General features: G+C 43.1%; 1 protein-coding gene across 2 annotated transcripts in view; it reads left to right on the top strand.

The window, feature by feature from the left end:
* The window catches only part of LOC309674205 (cGMP-dependent protein kinase 1), a 122,827-nt gene that overhangs the window by 49,357 nt on the left and 51,487 nt on the right, over positions 1–21,983 (top strand). For both annotated transcript variants that reach the window (XM_082486188.1, XM_082486187.1), the window contains exon 3: positions 6,298–6,372. Coding sequence is in view for 1 of the 2 variants with exons in the window: in XM_082486187.1 (XP_082342313.1) it covers positions 6,298–6,372 (75 nt within the window). In the remaining variant the exon portion in view is untranslated. The remainder of the gene's footprint in view (positions 1–6,297; positions 6,373–21,983) is intronic.

Below are 21,983 nucleotides of genomic sequence, written 5' to 3'. Positions count from 1 at the left end.
GGAAGATATCCTTCAGCAATAATCTGAACCCAACAGTGAAGAAGATACAGGCTCAGCACTGAACTTTTAATTTGGTTGTTTTTTTAAACCAGGTGAACTATTTCACAGAGTCCGCATTGTATTTTTTGATATTAGCATGTATGGCATAGGAGAAATGCGAATGTGAGCGTTTAGTGTGTTAAATGAGTGCTTTAGCTCAGTCTGTTGATACCGTTTTGACTTAGATGTAAGAAGCCAATACGTGGTGTCATTAAATGTGGGGCAGAAAACAGGGAAGGTGTGGTGTGTTCTTCTAAGGTAATAAGAAGGAGGAAAATGTAACGGGACGTTAATAGCAACAGAAGTATATTTATTCAGGGGATGGAAGTTACTGAACATCAGTGCATGCGGCCCTTGAGGTGGAAGCTGTGCACGGACAATGTATCCCCATGCTATAGTTCATGGAGGAGAAAGCCGGAGAGTTTGGGTTGCAACTGGAAATTATTCTGGAGTTTAGATTGATTTTGAAGACACGAAGAAGTGGACGCACGTAGAACTGAAGCATTGCAGACACCACCTGAAGCAGTGCAGATGCCAGCTGAGACGTCAGTGGCTGGCATGTCTCAATAAGGACCATAGCTAAAGGTAATGGTCATGAAGAGGGGGGAAGCATGAGCTAGCAGAGGGGAAAAAGGCATAAAGCAATAGGTTTGTTGTGCTGGGGAACGAACATTTTTGTAGGGATTCAATAGACTGGAACCTAATAAGGAGGAGGTGTCCAGCATAGATATCTGTTCTGGGTCAAAATCACTTTGAAGAAGACAGCAAAGGCGTAGTGATGAAGGGACTCTTGTCTTGGGTGTGTTTGGATATGGATGTGTTTAGATCTGAATAGCATAAATACGAAACGTTTTTGTGGAAAGAGAGATTTCTGGACCTGTGTCTTTATAAATGACTGCAAATTTCCAGAGAGGAGAGAAGAATAATTGCTACTGAAAATGGAAAATCCCAGCAATTCCTGAATAGGATAGTGTAACGAGTGGTCACTGAAACAGCAAAATTGGTTTGGAGCAGATTTTGTCACATGAACTCAAAATCGTGGGTTGTTTCTTGGTAAGCAGTGATGAGGAAATCGTGGAAGATGACTTTGGATGAAATGATAATTTGTTGATTTAGCTTAAAATAAGCAGTTTAAAAAGGCTGTAACTCTTGATTCTCGATATTACAAGCAGAAAATTGAGAAATTAAAGGAGGTCTTTGGGAAAGCAGCTGGACGGGGCACCTACAATTCCTTCATCTAAGGGTCTTCAGTTCTTAGCATTCTGCATCATCGAAAGCCAACACATTTAGGAAATTACTTATAGGGATTTATAGGAGTTTGTGACTGGGAGTGGCTGAAGAGACTCGACGAGTTGGTTTGAGTTCACTACCAGTATTTAAAAAACCTACAGAAAATGAAGAGACTGTCAGAGGTGGGATTTCCAGGTGAGGTAGCTGCTGTGGTGCAGTCGTACAAGCTCTGCAGTGACTGCGTTGGGAGTACCATGAATTTTGGACACCCAAGGAAGAGGACTATGACAGCAAATAGACCATTTGCTATAACATTAAGAGTTGTCGTCTCGCCAGACAAAAATAGCGTAGTCCTACCTCTTCAGGTGTATTTCAAAGAAAGCAGCTTAGTAACCGATAGGAAAAATTTTCAGGGAATCTCACTTTATATTCAAAGTTTCAACATGCCTGTGCACGCTCTCGTTGAAGAGGAGGTTCCACTACGTTTCAAGTTTTCCCTGCGTTTCCAGTAGGGAAGACGAAATGAGACGGCCACGAGGCTGATCAAATGAGGATGATGCCAACTTTGCTAGGGGATCTCAGCACTGGGCAGGCTGGCGTCTTCTCCATGCTCAAGCTTAATGGTTGAGACCGGGTTGATTCAGCCAGGCGTTCTGGAGGGGAGGAGATGTTATTCCTGCCAACCGTGAAGCGTAGACCCAACTTGGGGAGCATGAAATTGGCCTGAAAAGTTCAGCAGAATCCACGTATTGTTCATAGGAATTGTAAAACTATACACCTGACCATTTCAAGGAATTCGTGGAAGGCTCCCCAAGTGGGGAGCCAGGCGGCTTATTGCAAAAACACAGTTTTCTTCTGATCAACCGTATGATCTAGGTAAACATGTTAATATTTTATAACAGTTGTTAGTTGTCAGATGTCTTTTATTGGTTTTTAATTCCAAGAGCAATTTCCTCTTTACAATTCATAGGCGCCCTCTGTTTATGACTTCCTAAGACCTTACGTGAAATAAAATCGAGACTGTTGCTAGTTAAGTATTTCCTATTGAGATACTGCAGTAATTCAGCCTCTGGAAAGAAACTGGTTGTGGGAGATGCACGACGTCGGTGCCTCCAAAGCGTTTCGAGCCTGGCGCTTTTGTAGCTCTTCTTCGCGAATTTTCAGGCTCCCTGGAGGGGTTATTAGATTTGTTGCAGAAGTACCGTTGGACTGGTTGGGGAAAAAGTAACAATTACGATATGCTGGATGTGACGGATTGGTCCTCGAGGAAATCTTCTATAAAACGTCTTGTGATAAAAATTGTGTAGACAGAAGCGGGACAACCTTGAGCATCTGTTCTGTAAATCAGTTTGAATAAACACGTACTGACAGACTTACTTGTATGGAGATAAAACAGGAGGGGAAGGTTGAAAACCCATTCCTAACATCTTGATCATCATTGTCACCCTGAGAGAGAAGTTGGCACAACTTTTTAAACTTTTTTTTTTTTTTTTCACAAGTACCTCTCAAAACTGAGAAAGTGTTTGAAAACGTTCATAGATTCTCCTGAACTGTAAGAATATTTACGCTGAAGTTGATTCAGGTTCATCTTTTATTTATACGTGATTTTTCTTTTCCTCTGCGTAATTTATTTATCTTGATAACAATATTTTCCTGGAGCGCTGAGATTTACCAGGTGTAAACGTTGTGGGTGCTGGGAGCACAAAATCACCTAACGCAAACGTTAGAGAGAGGAGCTGAAGGATAAGAGCCACTAAAATTCAAGGCACAGCTGCTGCTGAGGGAGGCTGGTAATGCTACAAAACTACGCGGTATTTGCAAATATTGAGTGCTAAATGGCTGTTTTTTCTGCTTGTTGCCTTCTTCAGCTGTGCATGTCAGGATGATGCAGCGGTTTTTAAGGAAACATTTTAAATACTTCAGGTGGTTTTAGAGTTTTCACTTTGGATTTTACGTTTCTGTCTGTATTCGAAAGCCTGATTTTGTTTTTTAATGGGGATAGCTGTGAGGTGTCAGGAAAGGTTACTGCATCAACCCTCTTGGCAATGGAAATTGGAGAAAAATAAAATACAAAGGAATTATCCTGGCATGACTGACCCCATGCAAGCTGAGCTGAACTCTTTCGTTGGAGATTTTAGTTTTTGCTGCTTCACTGTTTTTCCCAGTTGGGGTGAAGTTTATCCATGGTGAAAATTGGTTATGAGGAGAGAATAGAAAGAATGAAGAGAGAAGGCCACGGAGAGAGGAAAAAAAAAAAAAAAACCCAAGCAGTTTTCTGATTGAATTCTTGGGGAAGTTGTGACCGAGATGATACTTCAACGGCGTTGAGACAGGTGATAAAAAAGTGACTCAAGTGAACTTCAGTTATCTTGCCCAGTCCTAAGTCTCGCTTAAGATATTAAGGATATTAGACAAACTGTTGTTACTCCTTTCGGTGACTTTTTTTTTTTTATTTGCCCATGCAGTGTCTCACTAAACAAAGATATATTTGCATTGCTGAAAAACCCAAATTGGATGTTTAACCATGCCGTGTTTTCCCAAGCACATGAAAGCAAATCAAGCTGAGCTATTTTAAATTGTATTTTAAGCCTTAGGTCATGTCTTACGGTGTTCCAGAAGGGTTATGTTATTACCATGTCTGGCTTAATTGCCTGAATACCTGTTTGGGGTGCAAGTGAGCGTTAACGTACACATCTTGCTTTGCTTTCACTCTCGTCTTCTGAAGGTTTGGCTTTGTCCTGTGGCACATCTTCAGCACAAGAAAGACAAACCTCAATGTGTTGAAAGAGCTGAATTTTTCATATTTTCACTGCTGAGTAAGGAATTCTGGGTTGAAAACATACTCTGGTGATTAACGCGTATTGAAAATTTGAAAATTACAGCCTGCCTCGTTAAAAAACCCTGACACAATTTCCATGCAGGAGCAAAGGGGTCGTTGCCTTCTTCATTAATGAGTTCCTATTGCTTTTCCCCGTGCTGCGTAACTGATTTCCTACATTGTATCATTTAAAATATTATGAATTAAACAAAGTGGAAAACTCAGGGAATATGTGTGGGCAGAGGATATTTCCGGAGCGATGATGACTGTAATTATGCAAAAGGTCACGCTGGAAAAGCCCCATACAGCAAAGCAGCTCTAGATACAAAACAGTATAAATACCTCTCCCGAATGTGACCTCTTTCCTCGTTCCTATTCCGATAATGGGTAAAATATGGCTTTTTCCAGCTGCTGTTCATAAAGCGCAATAATTAAGTCTCCTTTCATTCTTCTGGAAGTCAAGTACCCGCTCTCTGCCTGCACCCGGGGTACCTTGCGTAGGGTCAGGCATCTCCTGACGCAGCAGGACACTTAAGTACCCACTTAAGACCGTATGGCGTGTTTAAGCTGCTTGGGCCAGGCGCGATCCAAACGGTTCCACCGCACCGGAGGCCAGAGGCAGTGCGAAGCATCACCCTGGTTAACCTCGTACGTCGCAGGGTGTCGCGTTTCCCCCAGCTGCCCTCCGCTCAACCCAAAGGCATCGGGTGGGGGGATGCTGCTCCTGGCTGTATTTTCACAAACAACTGGGGCTTGGAGCTTTTCCCTCAGTAGGTTTATCAATTGTGGCTTATTCTCCTATATAATGCCATGAGATCTGAAACCAAGTGATCTGGGGGGGACCGAAAACAATCCACAAACCGTTGCCTTTAATAACCTGCCCTATATTTTCCTAACCCGCTGAATAGCATTAATTCTCTTGCATCCTAAAAGCCTTCGTTGAAAGAGGGCCATATTAAATATTCTCTTCTTATTCCTCAATTCGTAAATACGGTTCTAAATGGTGATTATTTGTTTTTCAATTTTTTTTCAGCTTTTCAATTAGTTGTGTTTTTTTTTTTTTTTTCCCAACTTCTTAATAGCTACTTCCCTTCTTCAGCTCTATATTTGGTGTCTCAGGAGTGTCACGAACATAGAGAAGCCAGAGGAACTGCAGGACTTTGATTTCTGAAGCTGTGACCTTAAGGCAGAGATTAGTCAAGAGGCTGTGGTTTGTAGCAGTTCATCCTTTCAAATTAGCCGAGCTCTTTTCTCATTTTGCAAGCGGCGCTTTCGTTCTTGAAAAAATAAAAGAAAACCTACGTGTGACAAACACGCTGGGAATAATTTCTGTTTCTTATTTAGACTCTGACACTGCGTAATATCACTCCAAAGACATTACTGTTATATTTTTTTATACTCTGGAGTGTCGCTTGTTAGTTGATTAAATGGTCGTTGGGTCCATTTGTTTGAGTCACTCACGATATAAAAAGATTTTCTAATTCTTTTTCCGATACGTCTATGCCCTTTGTATCTCCCCTGGGACAGAGGATGGCGTTAGGGGACTGCTCGAGCTACTCGCGGCTCGTACAGAAGACAGCTCAGCACCAAGTGTATCAGGCTCTCCTAACATTTCACCCCGTCTTACTCAGTTTAACTCAATTAAAGCCAAATTTCTTCTTAAACGTCATTAAGCAACGTGGCTTATCACAATTCGCTTGCCTTTCTGCCCTCGCTTTTTTTCCCTTCTCTTTTTTTCCCCTCCTTTTTATTTCTCTTTGCCGTGTTTTTGGCTGCTGTATCTCTGAAGATGACAAAGCTAAGATACAGAAATAAAGATTATCCTTCGCTCTGTAAGCGGAGGGATTTCTGGTTGGAGGACAGGGTTATGGTGGTGGCATCTCACCTTCATGGGACTTACCAGCCACGTTGACAGATTTACTCTGAAACTTATACTGGAGGGAGGACCGACTTCAGCAGTAATTTCAGTGGGTTCGGTCCCTAAAAGAGCTGGATCAGTAAGTTTGGATCTTCTTGGCATTGGTTATTGCATTTCCACTCCTTCTCCAGTGTGTCTGAGGCTGCGTTTCCCAGCAGATACCTAGCCCTGGCCAGTGGTGGCCATCCCAGGCATCGAGGGATGGCGTGTGGTTGCTGCCAAAGAGCCACGTTGGCTTCCTTGGCTGCCAAATGGAAACTCTTCCTCTAAAAATGCACCTTTATTTTCACAGCTCCTTCAAACATCTGATTGGCGGCCTAGATGACGTTTCCAATAAAGCCTATGAAGATGCAGAAGCGAAAGCGAAGTAAGTGCCTGCTTGTTGCGTTCGGCGTAAAATCTTAACTTCGTTTTTATTGATGGTACTTCGTTGTAATTAAAAAAAAAAAACCCTGCTTTTTCTCAACACAATAGTCGTTGTCCCTGGTGCTCTCCATAAATATGGGAGGACCAGAGGGAGATGAGTCTCCTCAGGTTGGTGCCCAGAGCCGGGTGGTCCCAATGTCCGTCTTAATCGCAATGTTTGAGTCCACAGAAGTATTAGATCTTTAAAATTTATTGCGAAATAATTCTCTTGAAATATTTTAAGGTGAGAAATTGCAGACCTTGGAAAGCTCAAGTAGCGAAGGAAATTGTTGAACATGGTTTGTTTCTTTAGACAACTCTGATCTTTCTCAGACATTTTCACAAAGTCAAAACGTGTTCCGAGACAAAGAATGGGAAATTGAGTTTGTCATTTTTGAATGAATACTAGAGCTACTTTGATGCGAAGCAATATATTCATCTCAAGTATATAAATATCTATAAATATTCATTCTTTTCAGAAGCGAGCTGTAGTGTATTTTAAAATATTTCCAGAATAAACCCCACTCTTCATACATTCTTGATCTGCAATTTGTCTTTAATAGGGAAATTTGGTTACAGCTGTGCTTTGACTCTATACCTACAAGAAAGTTTTGAAGAGGGACTTGTTCTGACCAGAGGGATACTGAATATAAGCCAATACGATTGAAAAGCAAAAGTAGTTTCAAAGTTGCTCTCTATAAAATTGTTTTACTTTTCCTCTTAAAAAATTATTTTACTTTTCTTCTGATTTTTTTTTAATTATTATTATTATTATAACCACATTAAAGAAGGGGGATAGGTGTTTTCTCAAAGTCAGATACTCGGTGTGACTGCTAATCAGTGGTCTGCAGCCATCTCAATTTGATTCCTCTTCAGTTATACATAGTAACTTCTCGTTAAACCAGAGGGGTTTGAAATAGTGTATAACAAAGGAATTTGGCGCTTCTGCGGAGAGAAAATGAGAAGCCCTCATTAGGTAGTTGATTAAAAAATAACTGTTTGTTTGCTTCAGAAAGTAAATATGCATCCCAAGAAACTTAGTTTGCTGGACAAGACTTGCTAATATTGCAAATTACCCACGAATTAAGATAGTATTTTCTTTTTCATGATCTTTGAGAGATACTTGAAATACATTTTTAATCATATTTAATTTATTTTAAGGTACTGAAAGGCACCCCAGGGTTGCATTTTTGTTTAGATTATTATTTCCCTACCCCAATTCCAACGCGTAAGCTTTCTTCTTCAAACGCTTAAGTTCCCTACAATTCTTGTCGTCTTAATTAAAAAGGCAGGAGGGTATTAGCCTCTTTTACCATCTCAGAAAATAGGTATTTGGGGCACAGAATGCAAAGCCAAATGGAGACAGTGCTATAGCAGTGGATAACTATATATATATTCAAAATATATATATAAAATATACACACAGCTATTTTATATATATAGCTATTATATATATATAATATATATAAATATATATATTAACTGTCAGTAGCAGCTGAAAATGTGGCATTTTAATACCAGTAGCAGCTTATGCAAAGCATTTTACGAAGCGCTGTAAAATTAATTTAAGCAGTTTCAGAGATGGTCCCAGGTATCCCAGGCATGTGCTATTATTATTATTATTATTATTTTAGATAATATTTTTTTTTCGGTGTTGCTATTTGAATTATATTGACTTCCGCGTGAACAAAAAGGAGGAAAACATTGGTAATGCAACTGGGGATTTTTGGTTTTAGTCATAACGTGCTGTTGTTATCCCAGAAGCTTTTATAAGGTTAGACCACAACCCATTAGCGCCAAAAAAACAAAATTTGCACATAGGACTTGCCGTTCCCCATTTCATGGTCTTGTCTTTTCACATCTACGATTTTAAGCTGTATTATTAATAGTGCGTCACGTGGTAATTTATTATCCCAGGCGCTGCTGCTTTTGTGTGCAGATTGTATTGGAGGCTTTTTCGGGTTAGTTTTGTGAATTTTAGGGAAGGGCTTTCAGGAGCTCTTTTGTGCTTTATAACGTGTTTTTAAGGGGGGAGGGTGGCAGCGCTGCAGTTTTGGACCTATTTTGGATAAGCTCTTTATTTTGGGAACCAATGGGCCAGTGTTGACCTTAACATTTTTGAGCTTTTATCTTCTTCATTCCTCTTCTTTTCTTCTAATTCCGAGTATTTCGTCCCTACGAAAGGGCAAAGCAAAGGATTCCTGGTGATGGAGGAATTGTTCCCCAAAAGGAGGAAACGATTAATTTTGATGGCAACTTTTCTATTTTAAAAGTCAGAGGCCTGTGCTTGAGTCCGTCACTGGAGACTGTGGGTGACAGTGACATTCTTACCCTTCGCATATTGACATTTTGACTTTGAAAAAGCAGAGGGGATCAGTGCTGTCTGCCTGGAGAAACACTAAAAAAAAAGGAATACTCTTCCAAAAGATACGGCATTTATTAATCAAATGCCATATTCACGTTCGCTAAGCTCCTTGAAAGCAGGCGCAGGCCTGCAAAAAGATGAATAGAAGAGGGAAAAATGGCAAAGTTACTTTGAGAGTAAAGCGAGATGCCCTGGAAGCTGCCGCAGAAAGTTTTGTCGCTCGAGAGTTACTGTATCTATATTGCGCAAGATAAAACTCCTCTGGGAGAAGAGCCTACTTGGCAGAAATTTTAACCGGGATTACTTTTCAAGCAGCTGTTAATTAGCTCCAGCTAAGTGTCCTTCAAGGGCTTATCTTTTCCAAGGGGAGGTTTGTGGAAGGGAAGAACTCGGCACAGAAAGCGCATTCGGGTTTGGTGAAGCGTAACACAACTCATATCACGATAAAAAGATGTTTTCCTCTTTCTTGCCTCCTTGCCACTAGCATCTCATTTTCAGTGCTTGGGTGGCAGTTGGCAAAAGGCCTTTGGGTGGATTGAAATTTTCTGTATACCTGTGTCTCAGCGTGAATCAGGTGGATCAGGATGATCCACGGAAAGGTCAGACGTTCAGCGGATGTAACCACGCTGAGTAAATGCAAAGGAGATCGTTGTGGGACGTCATTACGGCACGTCAGATCCTGCTTTTGGCTGGTGCGGTGGCCACATTCAGGGCCAAAATGGGAACAATTTAATATTTTCTTATCAGTTGCCGTCGGTTAAGAAATAGGAACTGAAATGACACATACTAAAAGATCTACAAAATGTCAGCAAACGTATTGTCGTATAAATCCATCATATCGAGGTGATTATTAAATTCCTGTTAATTTATAGGCTCCTGTTCAGCAAAAGCACAGGTTTCAACTACATCCAGAGCAGGTTCACGTTCCTAAAGCAGGACTTGGGCCATAGGCAGGAGTTCATTGCAGAAGTGCCTACCAAACTGGTGGCACTGGTGGGGTCCTTTTTATCTCCATGCTAGAGCATGACCCTGGGGTCACAGAGCTGAGAGGATGTTAGGCAGAAGTTGCAGGGTCAGAAGATCTTTCCGTGTATCCGACAGTCCTCCAGGTCTGAAAGGGCTGAAAAACTTTTCGTTGAGTTCATTTCTTGGCAGCCTGGTGTTTGCCCAGCTAAGCCTTGAGATATGGCTAAGGGTGCGCCCAGGACCTGGGAAAACATTCTAGCAATCAAGAAGTAGGCAACTGAGCTACAATTTCCCACCCTTGGGCATGATTTGAAGGAAAGAGCAAAATCTACTCAGCTCTTGAAGGCAAAGAAAATACATACCCCCATTCAAAAATACTTCAGCTGAGCAGATGGGCTTCCTGGACCACTAAATGAGGAGGACTGTGGTTTTAGGTATCTGCATACTGGCATGACAGTTGTAGGTGTCTCCCTGTCCTGCATGGGCACCTTTGGATTGTGTCCTAAATGCCTGGCTCTTGGCCTGCAGGGGCAGCTGGGACGTCCAACACAAGGCTGTGTCAGTGCTCCAGTGGGAAGGTGCCCAGGAGTCCCTGCCAAGCAGACCTCGAAGAAAGTTGTGTCCTTCAAGGGCTTTGGCCTTCCCTCAGGAAGATGTGTCTCTCTAGGAAAGCGAGTGTGCACCTGCACTGCTGAAAGCAGGGGAATTCAAAAAAGCTGCTCCTGTCCTTAAGCCGAGTCATCTTTGACGCGGTTTTGTGAGAGTTTCTTTTAATTCAGGTGAACATAAAAATTGTGGCTTTCGTCTAAACGGAAGAACCCTTTTTTATCCTCATGATTACAGAGATTGTCTTCACAACAGGAGCTTACTCCAGCACCAGAACTGATTTCCTTGTTTACAACTAATAACTTGCTACCCAACGAATACCTATTTTGGAGACACTTTCCCCTGGTTTTTGCAAGCTTGGGATTCGCGGTTCTCCTTAACATCCATCCTTTGTGTTCAGTCCCTTAAATCGGAAATCGTCAACATATCATCTGTGAGACTATGTAGTTAATATTCTACTCCTCGGCTGTGTTCAGATAAGTTAATAAATTCATTGACTAATGAATAGTGTAGTTACATCCTTACCAGAGAAAAGTTGAAGGAGAGAGGCAAACGTTTAATTCGCTTCGCGTTCTGGGAAAATTGGAGTTTCAGAAGAACAGCTCTTGTGTCCCAGTGTCGGGCCTGGCAGTGTAGGTATTTAGGGCGTGAAGGAGATACCTACGTAAGCAGGAGACCCATCTGAGTGTAGATGAATTCATACGGAGCCACAACTGCAGCTCTCATAAATCCAAGAGGAAACAGGTGGTTTCTACTGCACTTGTTGGTGCCAAGTTGAGGTGAGGGTTCAGCAAAGGCCATTTGCTCCGGGCACACAAATCCCTTGCGCTGGCATCTTCTCCATCTAGAAAACTCCTGAAGTTAATCTCTGCACGCTACTTCAACCACTAACAAGGTCATCAGATGAGGTCCAACCTTTCCGTGACATGGCTGTAGCAAGGGAGAGCCTTTCCCGTGTCACGGAGACAAGTACCGCAAGAGGGTGGCCCTCACCACCACGCTGGCAGCTGCCTGGGCTTTGCCCGGCCAAGCAGAGCGTATCCGCTCCGATGACCAGGGAGGGTCCCTGCGCTCCTTCTCTCCTGTCACATCCAGGAGTGAATTATCTGCTGATGTTGATCTTCGGTGGCAGTGGGGCTTGAAATTAATACCCCGTTGAAGTCCAGACATCGGTGCCTTCACGCCGTTGCTCCAGGCTCTCTCTGCACATACAGGCTATTTTGATTGCACATTTTTGCCTTTTTTTTTTTTTTTTTTAAACTTATTTATTCCAGCTGCGTTGCAGCCCCAGGGGAATCCATCTTGGTACTCACAGCCAAAATTGTCTCCATCTCATAGGGCTCAAGGGGGCAGGGACCTTTGCGTAGGTGTACAATGCCTTTTCCTTGACTTGCAGCTCTGGCCCCAAATGCCCTTCCTCTTTACTTGAGCTGTGATTTAATCACGAGCACCATCCAAACCTCTTGTTTTACTGGCCAGATGCATCCCTTTTTTCACTTCACACCTCCTCTCTCACAGCATTTATTCATGACAAAGCATCCTAGGAGTTCGTTGACTTAGTTGTGGTGCAGAGGGCGGTTATTATTAATATTTTTCAGTTTTATATGCGTGCTTTCCGCATACTTTTCCCCTTCCACCCCGGCTTTAAAAGTAAAATCGACTTTATTCAAATGAGAAAAATACAGATACAGCTTTGCGGTTTGATCAAGCAAGGTGGTATGGTGCTGGTCTTTTTTTCTTTCATTTGCTGTGTACAAAATGGTCCTGTGTACCGCAATACCTTTTAGCTCTAGGTGTTTTGAAGATGCCAGTTTAGGAAAAGTTTTCCTCTCGCAGCCGTAAGCCAGCGCGTGTCTGCATGGCTGGACAGAAGCCCGCTCCTGACGTCTCCTGGTGGCTGGTAGCTGGTGCTCAGGTGCCACCTGCTGTTGAAGGCTTCCCCCGAGCTGTGTCCAAGTATCGTGTTTTCCAAGATTAAATCCCCATATCCCCCGGTTCCGTCTAGTTTCTCCCTTGCCAGCATGTTTACAAGAGAAAAGTATTTGCGAGTGTCCGGTAAGGCTCCTTGGTGGTGGTCCTTGAAGGGCCACTGCTGGCTCTACGTGTGTCTCCTTCCTCTATAGCCTTTTTTTTTGCTTCATGACGTTGTCTTTAAGAGTTATTTTAGTGGTTGAAGGTGTCTCTGGGAGGTGAAAGCTTGTTGCACGTGGATGGGGTCTGTATTGGTAAGCAGCACAGATCCAGAGGAATAGATGCGTAGAGAAAAACGGTGGTGACAAGAACCTTCTGTACGGACTTACTTGCGTTTCGGTGGGGTTTTCCTTTGGGCTACTTCAAGACTGGTTCCCTGGACTCAACGTTAAACAGTGCTTGGAGCACATAAATGAGGTCCTAAGGCATGTCTTAATGGTTTAGCACCACTTGAGAGAGGAGCCCAGTTCTCACGCTCTTGTCCTGCTCGGAGACAGGAGAGGGGCTCCTCAGGGGACGTGCTTCAGAAACGTGCTCCTCATCTTGCATCAAGCAGAGTGTGGCCAGCAGGTCGAGGGAGGTCATCCTCCCCCTCTGCTCTGCCCTGGTGAGGCCGCATCTGGAGTACTGTGCCCAGTTCGGGGCTCCCCGGGTCAAGAAGGACAGGGAACTGCTGGAGAGGGTCCAGCAAAGGGCTATGAAGATGATGAGGAGACTGGAGCATCTCTCTTATGAGGAAAGGCTGAGGGACTTGGGGCTTTTTAGTCTGGAGAAAAGAAGACTCAGGGGGGATCTTATTAACGCTTATAAATCCCCAAAGGGCGGGTGCCGGGGGGATGGAAACAGTCTGTTTTCAGTGGTGCCCAGTGACAGGACAAGAGGGAACGGGCACAAACTTGACCATAGGAAGTTCCATCTAAACCTGAGGAGGAACTTCTCTCCTGTGCGGGTGGCAGAGCACTGGCACAGGCTGCCCAGAGAGGGGGGGAGTCTCCCGCTCTGGAGCCATTCCAAACCCGCCTGGACGTGTCCTGTGCCACTGCTGGAGGTGCCCCTGCTCTGGCGGGGGGGTTGGAGGAGGTGATCTCCAGAGGTCCTTTCCAATCCCCACCATTCTGTGATCTGGGCTAAGTGATATTTTAATGCACCTTGCGTATAAAGACTGCTCTTTATTGTTTCCCTGATTGCCGTGTTGGTCTGAAGGTGGTTGAGTCACCATCCCTGGATGTGTTTAAGAGACGTTTAGATGTGGTGTTGGGGGATATGGTGTAGGGGAGAACTTTGTAGAGTAGGGTAGATGGTTGGACTCGATGAGCCCAAGGGTCTCTTCCAACCTAGACAATTCTATGGTTCTATGATTCTATGACAGTGATTGGTCACGCGTGTTGGTGCACCTGTAGTGTCAACATCTGCTCTTTGGTGATCTATAGGTACAAGTTCTGTCCAACCTCTCCATAAACATATTAAGGCTGGAATTGGCGCTTCAGCTCTAAAATAATGTGCCGAGGCACATAGCAGACCCAGCAAACTCCTGTTTTGGTGAGACTGGAAAGCTTTGAACGTAGATGCTGTGTCACCAACCATGCTGGTACGCGGTGGTTTTGAGCCAGTCCATCCGTTTGGGATGAATATTAAGCAACCCCGTGTATTAGGAAAGGATGCTTTTTATGTCTTTATCTTGTTTCCTTTTAGAAATACAGAAAAGATAAGCCAAGAAAGATCTTAACCCCTGCCAAAAGGGAAATTCTCCGAGTTCAAAGTTCCAAAACGGGAGCTACCAATTAAAGAGAATGATTTAATTAAGGTCTGACTTTCTGTTGGGCCTCAGCTTTGGAGAACTTTGACGGAAATCATCCACCGATGCAGGGAGTGCGATTAGATTAGTAATTTTTCTGCAAGAGAAAATATTTTCTGGCTGAGAGCGTTAGGAAGGTCTGGGCAGCCGGTGAGCTGTAATAATTGGCTCCATCTCCCTCTGTGTCAATTGTTTTCTGAATTAGGGACTGTACGGGAACTAGCTTTCGCCTTGGCTATCTGCAGCGCCACGCTGGGAGGGGGGAAAAAAACCTCGTGGGATGTGCAGAAAGGGGTGGGGGGAAATGCTCATTAGCGCTCTAAAAAGCAGAGGTTGCAATCGTTTCTTGTAAGCTGCGTAAATAATTAAAATAATTCTCCTGCTTGGTGAGTGCTGTGGAGAAACCGTAACTGATCATCGACGCCTGTTAAGTTTGTATGGGATTAAATATCTGGCTGGGTAGAAGAATCGAGGGTTTAGATAGCGTTATTTGGCCTATGGTGTGCAAGAGCTTTTTTTTTTTTTTTCTTTCTGCTGGAGAATTTTGTGTATGACAGAGTTTAACCTTAAATAATTTGTAATTTCATACCGAAGCCACCGGTATCCAAGTCTGTCTATCGGATTTTCCCAACTGCTGCAATAAATAGGTGTTTACTTAGAAAATCAGTTGTCCGAAATGGTGATAAAAGGCGAGAGCCCATCGAGATAATGGGCGGGGTGATTTCCCTAAACGAAGGTGGGGGAGACTGCTGAATTGTGACTTTGCTTTTGAAAGGTGGATTGCTCTTTGCTTGCAGACTTGCATAGCTCGCGCAGAGATCTGCGCCGGGTAGACTTTATGGCTGCTTTCCTCTAGAGAAAATGCACTGTGTCGCTCACAAGGGCTATATTAAATTAGCTTTTAAAACCAGGTCGTTTTTATTTAGGTAATAATCTATCCGCTTTCCTCTTGCTGACTTGACCTTTCGGTATGATGATGGGCTGTGTCGGATGTCAGATGGAAGCGCTAGTGAAAAAACAAACCCAGTGCCTTTGAAGCAGGCTGCTATTATAATATTTTACTGCATTTGTTTTATAGAATTAGGGTCTGGACTGATGAAATAAAAATGCAGGGGAAAGCTTTCTGCTGATAATGGGTCTCATTCCAGAGGCAACAGCAAAACGTTGCGGCGAATGCATCCGTGTGCTTGGCAGGTCCCGTTGTACGTGGTAGCACTTGATGGAAGTGGAGGTCTGTGCATTAGAAATATTAACCGTTCCTTTGGCATTTATCTAAATACTTTTTTTTTTTTTTTCCCCCCCAGAAACCGCTGAGAATACTTTACTAATCCCAGTACGGTCACTTAGAGCTTCGTGTAGCACAGTCTTGGTAGCTTGCAAGAGAAACCTTGGCAAACTTTGGCATTCGGGAGGGACGGAGAGGCAAAGGTAGCGTGAAAGCATTTTTGCACAGTTTCTAGGTTTGGACATTTGGTATCCAGCACATTTTTGATCTGTCCTGAAGATTTATCCAAATAGCTTTGTAAGGATTACGCCACTGAAAGATGGGCTGTTTCTGTCCCGCTTTCATCTCCTGACTTAAATAACAGAGAGTTACTTGAATGGAGTCAAATATGTTATAAATAAAACTCAGTGATCCTTCTGTAGGGAGCTACTGATTTTTTGGAACCGCTGGAAATAGTTGTGGGATCATTTGTGGCTTTTCCAGCACCGGAGTTGCCTGCTAGACCGCTTGTCCTTGGTTGAACCTCACCAACTCATATGAGATCCACCAGGAGTTGAGTCAGACCTTACTTTTACATCCAAGCGTTGGTAAGGGAAAGGAAAGACGGAAATGTGGAGCCAGTGAGAGCTGAAGGGCAAGTACGTGGATGGGGATGACACCCGGAGGGCTTTGGGAGGAAGAGATTTGGGCTCCAGGAGGGCAGCACCAGGGGAGGAGGTGGGGGAGCACCATCTCCCCGCTGCCAAATTGTCTTGGCGAAGCTGGAAAAGGTCTTGCCAGATAAATTTCTTCCCATTTACCCATTTCCCGGGCTAGGATGTGATGGGAATAGCTCCAAATTTTGGAAATATTGGTGTATGCCATTGTTTAAATAGCAGGGAGAGGGGAAAGAGCAGAGAGTGGAGATCCATATTTCAAAGATGAGTGAATATTAATTGTTTTCCCTGTGAAATTTAGTAAGTGTGATACCTGAAAACTGCATAGCAAATTCAGTTGACCCCGGAACAGTAATTGTGTCCGATTCAAAGATGAAATTCAATCACCGGACTGTGAAATAGAAGAAATTTAATCCCACTGTAAGTGAAAAATTCGACGCAGTCTCCACTCCGAAGTTATTGCGGACACCTTCGTCCCACCAGTAGCTGATCTACCGAAACAAACCTTTTTTTTTCCTCTTTCCTTTCTTCCCTGCAAGGAATACTTAAGCAGTTTTCCTGAAGGGTCAAATTAATTTCCACATGTAGCTTACGGTCTAAATGTAGTCCACGCTAAATTCAGAATTTCTACCCGTGTCTCATCCTTACTTGATGAGCACAACCAATATTGGACCACTGCAGCGGTGCCGCTGGTGTTGCCAGCGCTCAGCTGCGAGACTCTCTTCTTTTGATTTCTCTTAATTTTGCCAAACGTTAAGCTAACGATACAGCCGCGATGGGTCTCTGCCTTCACTGCTGTGGGACCCATGTGACGTGACACTCCCCTCTTCGGGTGCGACAGCAGGGTGACAAACTGCCACCGCGATAACTTATTCCGTAACGCCGATTAAAGGAGGTTTATTTAAAAAAAAAAACTCATGCTTCCAATATTGTTGATGGATCCTGAGAAACTGCTGCCATGTGATAACACTATTATTTTTGCCGGTTGCTTGTTTGCAGCACTTAGGGCATCCCAAACCCCACAGCTGGGCAGGGTACTTATTTATCCCGACTGTGCTCTGCTCCACTTACATTGATTTGCCCTCTGTCGCGTATTGCTATATTTTCTCAGTGCCTGACTGAATACTCCATTAAATGATTTGAGAAGCGCTGAGCTCTAAATCTTTAAATGATCCGGGGGGGGGGGGGAAGGAAAAACTGTTCTCATGATTTAACCGATCCCACAGCTGATAAAACATCAAAAATACAGATAACATAAAATTTTGAATATGTGAGAAAGCTCGGTGTCTGTAAACCTTTAAAGAGAAGATGAAAGTCTGATCTTGCCCGTTATATTGGACATTAATGTAAAACTACCCGGAGGTTTATAATAGGGCTATTGTAATTAAATTTCGGATGTAAGTTAAAAGGACCTCACTCGTGGTTGTATTTAAAATTCATTTTAGCAATGGGAATGTTTCTAGCTCTGTCTGCTCAGCGTACCTTCACACGCAGACGTTTTTGCACTCTGTCTTTAACGTCTCTTAGGTTTTCTTACATTGTTTTCAGGCGCGATTGTAAAGGTTGCTGTACAACAAATACCAATTTTTTGAGAGCAAAGCGAGGGATTAGTCTGATACGATGGGGCTCAACAGGCGTTTGTGGAATTACAATTGCAATTTGCTCGGCTCTTGATGATCCGCTGCAAAGACGTGTGCCGTACCCCCACCCAGACCCATCAGAGCTACAGGTGCCTGTCCAGCCCCGTGCACCCATCCCAGTCTCGGGTTAAATCACAGCCTTTGCCAGATTTTGGGGTGTTTCCTAATCCTTTACGCTTGAAGAAGATGCTTTCTAAGAAAGGTGTGTTGCTTGCCCGCTGCGATTTTAATGGATTATTTTAATGGCTAATTCCCAATTTCGTTCGGAGGCTGTTCCTGTGCAGAAGTGACATCGTTCCTTTTGGATGGCGAAATGCAAATTCTTATCGCTTGAAATTCTTTTCGGAGCCGGGAATCGGGAACGGGCTAGCGGCAGGCCGGCGAACGGCTGGGACTCTTGGAACGTGCAGGGAAATTGCCAGGGAGCCCCTACAGATGCTGGGTTTGGGGGGGGGGGGGGGACCAAACCAACCAACCAAAACAAAAAAAAACCACCAAAAAGATAATTACTTGGGCTGCTTTGAATCATTAGCCATCTCCTTGAATTCCCCCAGCTTCCCAGCTTGCTTTCTGATTTCATACTCTTAGGGAAATGAATGCCTGAAGTTCAGCTTTGAAAGATGTTTTACCATCCCGTTACCAACCCCACTGCTTCCGAATCAGCTATTTTAATAACTGTGCGATAGCTGAATCGTTGTGGTTTGCACCTGGGGCAGATTAGGATGTGAAAGCGTTTGTTAGGAGCTGAGCGCGTGCTTAGCGAAGGCATGACCTCCTGCTTGTGACAAACAGCGTATCCACGAGAAAATCCAGCGCCAAAGTTCGCATCTTGGGAAAGCAAGACCTGCGTGGGCTTAGGGCTGCTTCAAATGCGCCCCTGCTAAGTATCGAAGCTGATTATTTTTTGAAAAAAAAAAAAAAAAAAAAAAAAAAATAGGCGTTACTTTCATTTTTTTATTGCTGCAGCCTTTGCAAAGGGTAAAGTCCTGAAAGACCGAGCGCTGGGAACAGCCTTCCCCCGGTCGTGGACTGCGCTGAGCACCTCACCAGGTCCCCTCTGAAATTTAATATAATATGCTTCCAATCAGCTAAAACAAAACTCCGGTAACCTAAACTTCCTTTAAGTGAGCTTGTTAAACGCAGAAGCAAAATCAAGAGTGTTTTCTCTTGTTTCAATATGTGTTTCAACCTCTCTATTTTTTTTTTTTTAAAGCGGGCAGATTTTTATCACTGCCTCGTTATCCAGGACAGCTATACCATCTATTGCTTCTGGAAATGGAAAAAGTATTCAGCCTTCTCAGGAGAAAAAGAGAAGGTATAAAGGCTGGAAACAAGCAGCACTGTACCTTCCCTTCCCTAATGTGGTCCATAAGGGTTGGTGGTGCTTTCAGATGAGGGTATATACAGAGGTAGGAGTCTCTCGAGTGAAGAGTCCTTTTATAGCCAGTTCCTCTAATGGCCTCGAGCGTTTTGCAATGTTGTTTTGAACACGGATGGGGGAAAGAAATTCAAATGCTTGTTTGACCTGCAGCATCTCCTATGCCATTTAATAGAGGAGCCAAACATGAAAGAGCTGAGCTCTAGGTGTGCCAGGGGCCATATCGCTCAAGAAGTCAACAGGGGCCACTGATAATGAATTTCCCTTTCGAGTCAGTGAATGCTGGATGTCACAGTTTGGGTTGGGAAAAAAAAAAAAAGAAATCATACTTGCCCGAGCTATTTTAAAGTTTTCCTCGTTCTCCACAAGTTTTAGTGGATGGAATTGCTTAGAAGATGAACATGTCTAGTAGAGGACATCGCTCCTTCTACCACTGGGGCTGAGGAGAGGCTTATCTGTGTCACCCCTTCAGAGACAGCACGACGAGGGTGCTCAGAGATAAACACTAATGGGGTATTTGTATGTAGGTGCTTGAAAGTGTCTATAGAAAAAAAATTACTACATTCGTGTATCTAAATCATATTTTACCACTGACTTCTAAAAGCTATTCAGAGCTTGAAATAACTTATAGTCACATTAGTATCTCTCTCCCATTTTCAGTGATCTTGTTATGATGTGAAGCAGCCTACTATCATATTGGCAGTTGGCCGGGGCAATCAAATTGATAATTTTCCTGAAGGCCTGCGTCTTTAATAAACCCCTTTTGCTAGATTTTTGAAGCTAGTTCTGTTAAAAAAAAATATCCAGGAACGCGTTCAAAATACATCAACTTCTTTAAAGGTGTGGAGAAAGCATCTGGACTGGTCTTTGCTCAGAAAACCATATTTACGATGGAAGCGGTTTTTCAGAGAACTTCAATCTATACGCCAATATTAATTTAAAATTCATTTAAATTAAAAGTTTATTTAAAATAAAGTCCACCTTACGAGGTCTTAACCCCCCGTGAAATTAGTGCTCCTTGCCCCGTTCCCGCAATGCAAAGCTCCAGTGTCAATAGATGAGAATCAATAGCATTTTGGGGTGGTGGGAGGATTCAGGATCAGACCTGCAGATGAGGAGAAGGTATTTGGCTTGCTCTGAAAATGAATAATCCAGAAAACGATTCAATTTCAGAAAGCGGTATCAACCTGTTAATAGTCAGCACTCATTGACTCCAGTCTTTAAAATTTATATGCCCTGTATTTGTTTGATAAGGTGTAGCATTATCTGGCTTTTCCATTAGAAAGGAATCCGTACCCAGTGCCTGTTTGTCATATTTATACGTCTAATAAAACATAACACTGCCAGCTTAGACCCGTTCATTTGTATTTTATGCTTTCGCTCTTTACTCTCAGTTTCTATGGGAACCTGGGCTGTTACGGCAATAGAGAATAAAGCGATGAAGAGAGGTCTTCGAAAACACAACTCCATTTCTCTGCTGAATTGCCGGCGTGGTATACCAGGCGCAAACACGCTTGGAGCCAAATAAACTCAGGAAGGGAAAAATCAAGGCAAGTTAGAAGGGAGAAAGTTGATGGTAGTTGAGTTTCCTCCTTCCAGAAGCATCCTGATGGCGTGCTTTTATGCTTTTTGCTTTGAAAATCCATGTATGATGCTTAAAAGTTAGGTTTACCTTTTCCGAGGAGGAGATAACCATTTTAACGTTGCTTACGTTTGTGGCTATTTTGGTGCAAAGCGCTCCACTATGAATAAAAATAAGAACCCTCTCTCCTTTTGGTATAATTAGTTACAACTCCTGAGCTGGAAATGGGATGCTCGTGTACAATTCCATACATTTTGCGTACATATAGTTCATATATTACTGTATATCATTCAGTATCCATCACTTCAGTGTCTCTCGGTGAATCAAGGTGAGTAATGTAGACGAGCTGAAAGAATTATTAGGAAATAATTAGAAAAACCTCCAGAAGGGCGTTTCTTGCAAGGCCACAGTGTGTCTGTGAATTCCTTACGAGATGTTTGCGTTTCAGTCTAACTTGGAGGAATTTGAACGCAATGCTTTGAATACAGAGCGTCTAAGGCTATGCTCAAAACGTAAAGGTAATCTTTCAGCAGGTCTGGATTTGGCAAACTTTGCAAGGATATATATACACGGGAAAAAAAAGGCTTAGAAACAGTGGGGTTTAGTAGGCCTAATACTTATAAGACTTAAACACTGTTTCTGAAACATGTAATTCATTTGGTTTAATGTTCATGTGCATCAAGGTGGATGTTCACAGCTGTGTTCCTAAATACTTAAAGATGTCTATCAGCAGATAGTGAGATATTCCTCGCAGACTCAGCTGAAACAAGGGCACCCTTTGGGATGCTAAGTAGTATTATCTCTAGGCTACCTTTTTCTCACAAATGCTTATTTTTAAGGCGAAGCGGGCCTGTTCAAGACCACGTGGTCTGTAGGCTCTCTCCAGAACCCACGTTTCTCTGCAGGTTGATGTGGCAATCACCTTGAGATAACCCAGCTCTTGGCAGATGGCTTTTCTTCTGGCTTCTGCCTGCCTTGGAGCTGCTTTGAGTTGGTATTGCTGAGTTAGGTTTAGTAAGCTGGAGTGTGAGATGAACTCGTGTGGCTTCCCCTACTCCCGCTCTTTGTGTCTGGAAGGAACAGGGTGGCTAAAAACCTTTGACTTCTCCGTAGTGTTGAACAGCGCCAGGAATAACCCTGGGCAAGTTGATTTTCTCTGTCCTTTGGGTTCCTGACCTGAAAAACAGCGTTTAAGATCTATTAATCCGAGGTACTACATCAGAAATTGATATTGTTATATTATCTCCATCGTCCCACGTTAGAACTTCAGGATAAATCTCAATGTTTACATTTGCTGGTTGCTTTGTTCTTGCAGGGAAGTGATTTTAAAATTACCTTTTAAAATAATGTTAAAAAGGGGAGCGGTGAGCACTTGACCTCTTAACATAA

Source organism: Vanellus vanellus (genome assembly GCF_965231255.1).
Source record: "Vanellus vanellus genome assembly, chromosome: 7".
Taxonomy (NCBI): domain Eukaryota; kingdom Metazoa; phylum Chordata; class Aves; order Charadriiformes; family Charadriidae; genus Vanellus; species Vanellus vanellus.
This window is presented reverse-complemented; position numbering and strand designations above follow the sequence as displayed.